Here is a 9,334-nt window from a genome sequence, read left to right on the forward strand (position 1 = left end):
TTATTATTTTTATGGTTAGAGAAGAGTCCTCAATGTGTAGGCCTACCTCAGTATTCAATGTTAGGGTCTGAATGGTTGTCTATTTGATAGCCCAAAACAGAATAGAAGCACAGTCTGGGGTATTTCCACTGAAACTAAAATCTGCCACAAAAAGGGGAAAAGACTTACATAACTTACATAAAATGGATAAAAAATATGTGGAACAAGCGACAGTATCCTATCCCATACATGTTTCCATTACCCAGGTCCAAGTCAGGAGTCTGAGGTAATTTCTTGACACAGTATTTGATTTCAGGGTTGAAGTGGTTATATGCTCTGTGGTTTTCTATTTGATTCACCAATAGAGATGCATATCAGTGCTATTTTCAACTGAGACAAAAAAATCATAAAGCAGATACAGTTGACTTATGAAAGGAAAAGAGAAACACACACAGTTGGGGCTACTTACACCCATATTCTTATACTATTTTCTGTACTTTTATTTCATCCAATCATCAGTCTTTGGGAACCTTTTCCAGATTGAGATTTCTGAGGCACTGACTAGTGCCTTTTTGCCCTTGGCCTTTGTGGGTCAGCTCCTTGGCCCAGGAACTCAGGAAAGATGGACGCCCAGCTCTCGGATTGTCATTAAGGGAATCCTGCAAGATGGACGCCCAGCTCTCGGATTGTCAGTAAGTAGGTTATATTAATATGTTGAAAAGAAAGGTTACTGTAGGTCAATGTCAGACATGCAGTCAGAATTGTACATATAGTAGGCCTAGCATTCAGGAAAATCCCCGATATGAAATGGCTAGCAACAGAGAAGTCAATGTCAGAAAACAGCCAGATAGGCATGCCAGATGTACCTTTTATTTAAACTTTGGAAACATTTAACATTTCCTGTGTCACAAATAACAATCACAAATCTGAAAAAAACAACAACAACATAATAGTCAGACTAGGAAGACATTGTGGTGTATATGTAGAAATACAATCAATGAAGTAATGCCAAAACACAAATATATGTAATGTGAACTAACAAAGCGTGGGCAAAACAATGCTGATGAGATGAGTTTGTACGAAAATCTGGGCAGGAGCAGAGACGATTGAATAAAACAATGCTGATGAGATGAGTTTGTACGAAAATCTGGGCAGGAGCAGAGACGATTGAATCCTCACTCAATACAGCCCTCTGGTGGGCAGATATCTTTATGACAGCATATCTCTACAGCTGGTCCACGCCTTTATTTTTTAATGTTTACATTGTGAGGCCAAACAAAACTTGAATTTCCCCATGGGGATCAATAAAGTACCTATCTATCTATCTAACAAAATCTTTTTCAGGTCACTTCAGTATGAACATTAACAGACTTTGAGAAAGTAAACTATTTTCATTAATCAAAATATGTTAAAAAGGCATCGGATGGGAGCCCTCTGTAACCTAAAACCTGTGGCATAGGGCTATAATAAGTAACATAAGGCTATACAGTAAGTAAGAGTGAGACAGGCCTAAAGTAAGAGTGAGACAGGCCTGAGGTAAGTAAGAGTGAGACAGACATAAAGTAAGTAAGAGTGAGACAGGCCTAAAGTAAGAGTGAGACAGGCCTGAGGTAAGTAAGAGTGAGACAGACATAAAGTAAGTAAGAGTGAGACAGGCCTGAGATAAGTAAGAGTGAGACAGACATAAAGTAAGCCTGAGAGAGGTGGAGACAGGCCTGAGGTAAGAGTGAGACAGGCATAAGATAAGTAAGAGTGAGACAGGCCTAAAGTAAGAGTGAGACAGGCCTGAGATAAGTAAGAGTGAGACAGACATAAAGTAAGTAAGAGTGAGACAGGCCTGAGGTAAGAGTGAGACGGGCATAAAGTAAGAGTGAGACAGGCCTAAAGTAAGAGTGAGACAGGCCTGAGATAAGTAAGAGTGAGACAGACATAAAGAAAGTAAGAGTGAGACAGGCCTGAGGTAAGAGTGAGACAGGCCTGAGATAAGTAAGAGTGAGACAGGCCTGAGGTAAGAGTGAGACGGGCATAAAGTAAGTAAGACAGGCCCAATTGGGAGAAGGAGAAATGGAAAGAGGGAGAGGAAAAGATGAGGAGAGTTGTGGCCACATGACCCTCTGGTTAAACAGTGAACTCTGGAAGGACAAACATATCAACAGATTTAAAGGAACCATATGTAAGATTGTGGCCAAAACTGGTACTGCAATCACTTTCAAATTACTGTAGAGCGGTGTATCCCCTCCCCCTCCCCCCTGACTCGAGGTTGCCAACCCGGATGGCGAAAAACTACTTACTTTGTGATTAGTAGATAGGTGGTGGGTGGCGCCAAAACACAACATGACATGACAAAACACAACATCAACATCAGTTGAGGGCTGCAACTTCACTTTTTAAATGGCAATATCCTGGCCGGACTAACTGTTGTCAGTAATATTAGTATTTGAAATGAACATGATTTCTTAATGTCTAGTGACATATCAGGGCCATTTTATGATTAATTGAAATACATGTCTTACATATGGTTCCTTTAAGTAAACTTAGACTCCAATATACCGACCACACATGCTTAATGCTGATCATGTGTGTACTGTGGAACAGTTGCACAATATGTGAAGCAGAACGAGAAACAGACCAGGCAGACATAAGCAGGAAAAGAGAGAGAGAGAGAGAGAGAGAGAGAGATGCAGGAAAGGAGAGATAGAGAGATACAGGAAAATAAAAAGGTAAGGGAAAGACTGAGTGCAGAGATACCATCACAAGACACACCCTACCCACCCTCAAAGGATTGCTATGGTGACATCCATCCCATAAAACCCAGGCAGTGGGGTCTCAATCTCACAGATGACCTGGCAGGTCAGTGTCTTCTTCCAGATGGGAGTAATGACTGATCTCTGAACAGACACTTAGGATTCTCATTGGCACATAGCTGTAACACACGTCGCTGAACTCTGAACTGGAAATCATACCGAGACACAGATTGGTGTCAACACACTCTACTTCTGTCTCAGTTTGTTTTTGTTTAATTTAAACAACTGTCATTTTGTCAGTTGTGTGTGTTGAAGTAATAGAACTGATATAGTTGTACTCTGTATGCTCTAAATAACCTCAGTCTCTGTCTTTATAGTGGAGCATCTTTGAATACCAGCGTCACATTTTAATGCATTGTGTCTAATTGTGAACGTTAGCTTGTTGATATTTATATTACATGCTTATGCTTACTGAATAACTGTGGTCCTCCTAATGTTGTACTTTGAGGAAGTAATACAGCTTCACAGGTTTCAGTACATTTAATATGTTATGTTTGTTTATATCACATTTGTAGTTTGATAATTTGATGTGTAACCTAGTTTCTGTGCAATATTTCTTTTAAAATAGTTTTATACATTTGGAACCATTTTTGTATTTATATTTGTCTTGATATTTGCCGTCTTATTTGTCCTGATATTTGTCTAGGTATTTGTCTTGATATTTGTCTTGGTATTTATCCTGATATATGTCTTGGTTTTTGTCCTGACCTTGTCTGTTGTATTAGTTTTTACAGTATATCCATATTGTGTGGTGATATCACCAGGGATATCCATATTGTGTGGTGATATCCATATTGTGTGGTGATGGCGGACGCAAACTTGTCCTCCCAGCAGGCTCTCTTTGTTCACCAGCAGATGTTCCAGGTGCAGCTGAACGAGGGCCCACTGACCAAGCTGGTGGTGTCCATCGTCATGTCGACGCTCTTCGTCTGGGTCAACTGCCTGCTGCTGTTCACGCTGAGCCGCAAGCCGGTGTTCCGCGAGACGCCGCGCTACGTCCTCTTCTCCCACATGCTCTGCAACGACTCCGTCCAGCTGGTGTCCACCTCGCTGCTCTACATCCTGTCCATGTCCTACGTGCAGGTGCACAAGGCCGCCTGCTCGGTGGCGCTCTTCGTGTCCAGCTCGACCTTCTTCAACGCGCCGCTCAACCTGGCGCTCATGTCGCTCGAGCGCTACGTGGCCATCTGCTTCCCGCTGCGCCACGCGACCGTCGCCACGCCCGCCACCACCGCCGTCGCCATCCTGCTCATATGGTTCCTCGGGGGCGTGAACGTGGTGATCGACATCCTGTACGCGGTGGCCAGAGACGGCCGTTTCTTCAGCGAGCGCATGTTCTGCACGCGCGAGCGCATCTTCATGGCCCCGTGGCAGGCGGACGTGTTTCAGGGCTTCAACGGCTTCTATTTTGTGATTGTGACGGTGATCATCGTCTTCACCTACATCAGTGTGATGCTTGTGGCTCGTTCTGCCTCCAGTGATAAAGAGTCGGCTAAGAAAGCGCACTGGACGCTCCTGCTGCACCTCATCCAGCTGGGCCTGTGCCTGAACTCATTTCTGTATGGAACTATAGAGAGAGCCCTGGCTATGACCAGCAGCAGTCGTCTGTTCATGGACCTGCGCTACCTGAATTATCTCTTTGTTCTCATTCTGCCTCGTTGCCTGAGCCCCCTGATCTACGGCCTGAGAGACGATGCCGTTCGGCCCTTATTCCTCTACTACGTCAGGTGTGGAACCCAAAAGGTCAAGCCCTCTGTAACTGCACACTGAGATGAGATAATGTTACTGAGCAACTGTTATGGAAATCATGCGTGTCATATTGCTGCCTCTGTTTTGAATTCTGGCTATTTGAGTATATAGGGAACATTGGAGTACTCGCATATTAAAAATACAATTCTAGTAAATATCAAAATGTTGGCTGATAAGATAAGCAATATACTTTATTAATCCCGAAGGAAATTTGACTGTCACAACAGCACCGTCCTGTGCATGTAAACAAACACACATAAAAGTAAAAGAAGTAAAAAAAAGGTAACTCACATCCTTCAGCCACACCACTGCAGCAAAGAGGGGAAAAGTTATATAGCTTGACGGCCACTGATGTGTCTCTCAGAGGAACATTTGAAGATTAGTTTACCGCTGAAGTTATTCTTTAGTTCAACAATCCTATCATTTAGACGTGTGATTTATCGTTTAGATTAGAAGTGTCTCTCTGCATGATGGCCTACAGGGCTTTCTTTGTTCCTCTGCACATGAACTTAACACTCTTACTCAAGTAGTTACCCACATGACAACCTCCCTCTTCTCTGAGTGTGGTGTAGTTTAACATACCCAAACAATAAGAAGTGCACTGAAGCACATCATTACACAGTGTACACAGAACACAGCATTCCAACAACAACAACAACACGTTACATTTATATAGCGCTTTTCTCAACACTCAAAGCGCTTCACAGTGTACACAGAACACAGCATTACACATCTATACACTCAAACTGTTTCACTCTGCTTGATGTTACACTATCAGAGCTATTTGGTATCTTGTTTGAAAATAAAGTATAATTCTAAAACCCTTGATGGCCTAAATGTGTTCTGGCTTTAAGCAGATGGGGTCATTCCAGACTTCCCAAAGCCCCAGGAGCAGAACAGGCAAGTCTGCTGTCAGCTGTGGACATGCCACAGCCACTCTGTACCGGGCCTGTGAGGAAATCTTGATTTATTACAACTTACAACATACAACTTTATTTTATTTTAACATTTAAATAGGTAAATTAAGCATAAAGGAGAAATAAATCACAATTCTTCCTTCGTCACACAATAATGTAAGTTATACAAAAAAAAAAAAAAATCAAATGAAAAAAAATGTATTCCATGGTTTGATGTCAAATTGCAAACTTTGTGTTATGATGTGGCTGAATTATGACTTTATTGTAGTTTGGTGATACATGGGCAGCTTTACTTAATTTAATTCCATCTGTTGAGTACAGTCTGAGTGAGGTCAAATGCAGACAAGCTGCTTTGGGAGGATGTAAGTTATATCCCATAATAATAACAAGGCCTACAGCAGCATCCCTAAACACCTGCTTCTTCCAAAATACACACACACTTAATAATTAGTGTGCAGAAAACTTGCAGAAAACTATGCAGAAAACTTGGGAAATGTCACTGGTGTTCTAATGTTCCTTAAGTCCAGGATCAGGTTTCAGAGGCTTGGCGTCAGCCATTTAGCATCAGTGATATTGGTGCCAGGAGCTTTAGAGCTTTCCACAGTGTAGGGTCAGTGCAACAAGTGTAACCACAACCATAACCATAACAAATGGTACTATGTTTTTACTTTAAATTGGCTGGTTACCAAGTCATTTTGGAAAGTGATTATCAATCCAGTGTCCCCTAGCACCAAGTGTCTGTCAAAGGTCTTTGGTCACCTCGCAGCGGCATGTCCCATAGACCTTTGAATTTCATCTAAAAAGCACCCAAAGCTGCCATCTTTGCTCATATAAGGAGATCCAGGTGTTAATTAAAGCTAACTACCTATGGTAAGTTGCATTGCAAGTTAGCTCTGAGGTAGCAAAAATCAAAGTGTGTCGTATTGACCTACCGGAGATCACAGTATCCGCTCGAAGGACAAAAGTGTGTAGAGGAAAACGTTTGGAAAAATCTCAAGACACCGGATCTCCTTGTATGGACAAAAATGGTAGCTTTTTTTGTAGGCAAACTTCAGAGGTCTATTGAACAGCTGTGGAGAAAGCTGCTGGTGGCCGCTGGGGCCCTAAAGTCTGTCATCTTATTCTAACTGCATACAAGCATCCGACTATGGCGTAGCATTGAGTGCTCTCTGTCCACACTCAATCCATCATACATGCAGTTCTATTGCATCATACTTCTCCTTCAAAATAGCAGGACAGCATGAGTGACAGAAAAAGAAACAAATGGCGCGTTCCACAAAAGTTCTGCTCAGAACATTGCGCTGCATTGACATGAGTCACGTCCACTTTTTTTCAATTGAAAACAATGTATTCAAGACGATTTTGTTGCTAACACTCGCCTGCATCATGTGCAGTTAGGACATGGAGTGCCTGTAGGGTGGTGGAGGGATCTCTCAAAGGTTTGTAAGGAGCACATGCCCTCAGAAGATGAAACCTGCACAGGCCCTCAGCAGTCCCAGCCACGACCTCACTCCTCCAGGAAGGGGCACCAGACACATACACACACACACACAGGCAAATAGCAGGGTATGATTTCACACGCACAGAAACACACGCTCACTTGCGCATACACACACAGACATATACATACACAAGTAACAACTGTCTATTTTGTTTTATTGGCACATGATACATTTTGACAAACTTTCCCTAGGTGGTTCATCAGAACCATATCAAAATTAGAATACATGATGTCAAGATGTTGTTGATGATAATTAGAGAAGGGATTGTTGATGTTGAAATGTGTCGAAATGGTGACACAATCAATTTAAATATTTCGCTGAATAAACACAAAATGTGTCAAAATGGTTCCCACTGGCATCAAATCATGAAATTTGGCAACCATATCATCCCTCATATCTCCCCTACTCTGGGACAGAGATTTGGCCCCAAGTGTCCCAGGGACTCCATAGCGCCCCCTTATGTAATTGAGTCTTGTGGTCAGCAAATAGTTTCACCCACACACACAAGAGTTGGTAGGGATATGGACCTCCCTAAGATGAATATAAGGGGAGGGGGGTCATGCCCCCCCCACCCCAGTGGGTAGGCTGACGGAGTTTTTGTCAGCTGTTGCACACCATATCAGGAAATGTATGTCATAAATTGGTTACTTGGAAGCACATCATTGTACCCCACATATTTGTGTATAGCGCCACCTAGTGAATATCATTGGTGTAAAACATCACATCCAACAGGAAGTGAGTAAGTGTTTCCGGTGTATAAAACGTGCAAAAACAAATAGCACACAAATCAGATACGTGCATTTGACGCATGCACCACATGTGAGGGCATTGTTGCATTCCGAAATACCATGTGTTGCGGACCGCAGGTGCTCGGGCCCGCTACTGCCGTTTGCGACTATATTTTATTATGTCTTCACAAATGCTATTAGAAATGTATGCCTGAAGACACAAAATGTTATTCTGTTGTAGAATTACAGATTTTATGATGTATAATTTAGAATTATGTTGTCTTTATCATTACACCACTTTACCAGCCTTTTTTGTCATAGTCCCAACTTTTTTGAGACGTACAATTCCAAATGTGCTTATATTTTCCATGACATAGCTACATTTCTCTCCTTCAACAGCTGATATGATGTCTTAGAACTATTCTCAATATAGGGTTGACATGATTTGTAAATCATAGCATTCTCAAAGAAATATATATATATATATATATATATTTCACTTTATTTGTCCTCAGCCAAAAATGACTTGGCAGTTATCATATCAAAGACTGATTATATAGGGTTTTATTATTGAGTCTGCAATTTGCTATAGTTGTAGGATTTCATGCTAATAATTGGATGTTCATATGAATAAGTGTGACATTTCTTCATAAATGACACCAGAATTTAAGTGTTATTCTGTTTGTAGGTGATACATAATTGTTACACACTGCCAAAAATTGTGACATTGAATTGAAATTGAGTCGCTTTGGTTAAAAATGTGTCAGCCTAATGTAATGTAATGTTATGTAATATAAATTGATCATTGTGAATGAAACAAACGATATTTAAAGGTGCTCTAAGTGATGTGATATTTAAAGGTGCTCTAAGTGAGTTATGCGGTTTCTAAAGTAAAACATCACATACAGCAAACATCACTTCACCATCCGCTAGCTGCCTGTGCCCTGAATACACTGTAAAAAAACACGGTCTCTGTGGACAGCCCAGGCTCCAAAAACGACAACAAAAACTTTGGTCCAGCCTGGACCATAAAAACATAACAAACTGTTCCAGCCAATCGCCAACAAGATGCATGTTTAGGAGAGTATCAATTACACGGGACGGAAATGGGGGGAGTAGCGAGCTAGCTCTCTGTTTTGCTTGAATGTCAACAGAAGTGAGGTTACCCAACATCACTTAGAGCACCTTTCCAGGGAAAATACTATTAAAGACATTAGGTTTCTGTTGCACTCACCAATGCTCCAAAACACCTCATGATCTAGAATTAGTTCATGCACAAGCACTGCTAAATGACTGATTAGGGCTTTATTGTCTGTTACTGAGTGGGTATACATATGTTTGTGGGGTTGAATGTTAGGTTTGAAAAAAATAAAATAAAACACAATAAACATGGAACTGTTACACCAGATTCTTAACTACAACATTTCTCAAAGTATGGTAATCCCTCAGGTTTATCATGGGTTTGGCTCCTATATGAGGGACAGTTCTTATAACATTGTCATATGCGTAGTTGGCCAGATTAGAGTCCTGGTATGAAGAGTGTGCTCTCTCGGCTTGTTTTTATGTTTCGTTTCCCTCAGACGCAACATTCCCTTGGACTTGGGAAACACCTGGTGGAGGCTTGTCTGTTTGGGATAAAAAGGCCGCTTTTTCGT

General features: G+C 41.5%; 1 protein-coding gene across 3 annotated transcripts; it reads left to right on the forward strand.

The window, feature by feature from the left end:
- The first annotated feature begins 431 nt into the window (after positions 1-431).
- Positions 432-5,300, forward strand: LOC125291085 (odorant receptor 131-2-like). Of its 3 annotated transcripts, none has more exons than XM_048237616.1 (2): positions 432-671; positions 3,636-5,300. In XM_048237616.1, the coding sequence occupies exon 2, from the start codon at positions 3,639-3,641 to the stop codon at positions 4,551-4,553; it is 915 nt and encodes a 304-aa protein (XP_048093573.1). In that variant the 5' UTR covers positions 432-671; positions 3,636-3,638; the 3' UTR covers positions 4,554-5,300. The 3 variants fall into 3 exon arrangements, with proteins under 3 accessions (XP_048093573.1, XP_048093574.1, XP_048093572.1); XM_048237617.1 differs by having other exon boundaries at positions 3,639-5,300; XM_048237615.1 differs by lacking the exon at positions 432-671 and having other exon boundaries at positions 3,588-5,300.
- Positions 5,301-9,334: the final 4,034 nt, after the last annotated feature.

Source organism: Alosa alosa, chromosome 2, assembly GCF_017589495.1.
Source record: "Alosa alosa isolate M-15738 ecotype Scorff River chromosome 2, AALO_Geno_1.1, whole genome shotgun sequence".
Taxonomy (NCBI): Eukaryota; Metazoa; Chordata; class Actinopteri; order Clupeiformes; family Clupeidae; genus Alosa; species Alosa alosa.

Excerpts from the sequence above, each read along its gene's own strand:
- LOC125291085 (XM_048237615.1), top strand. The coding sequence starts at position 3,588 with ATGGCGGACGCAAACTTGTCCTCCCAGCAGGCTCTCTTTGTTCACCAG.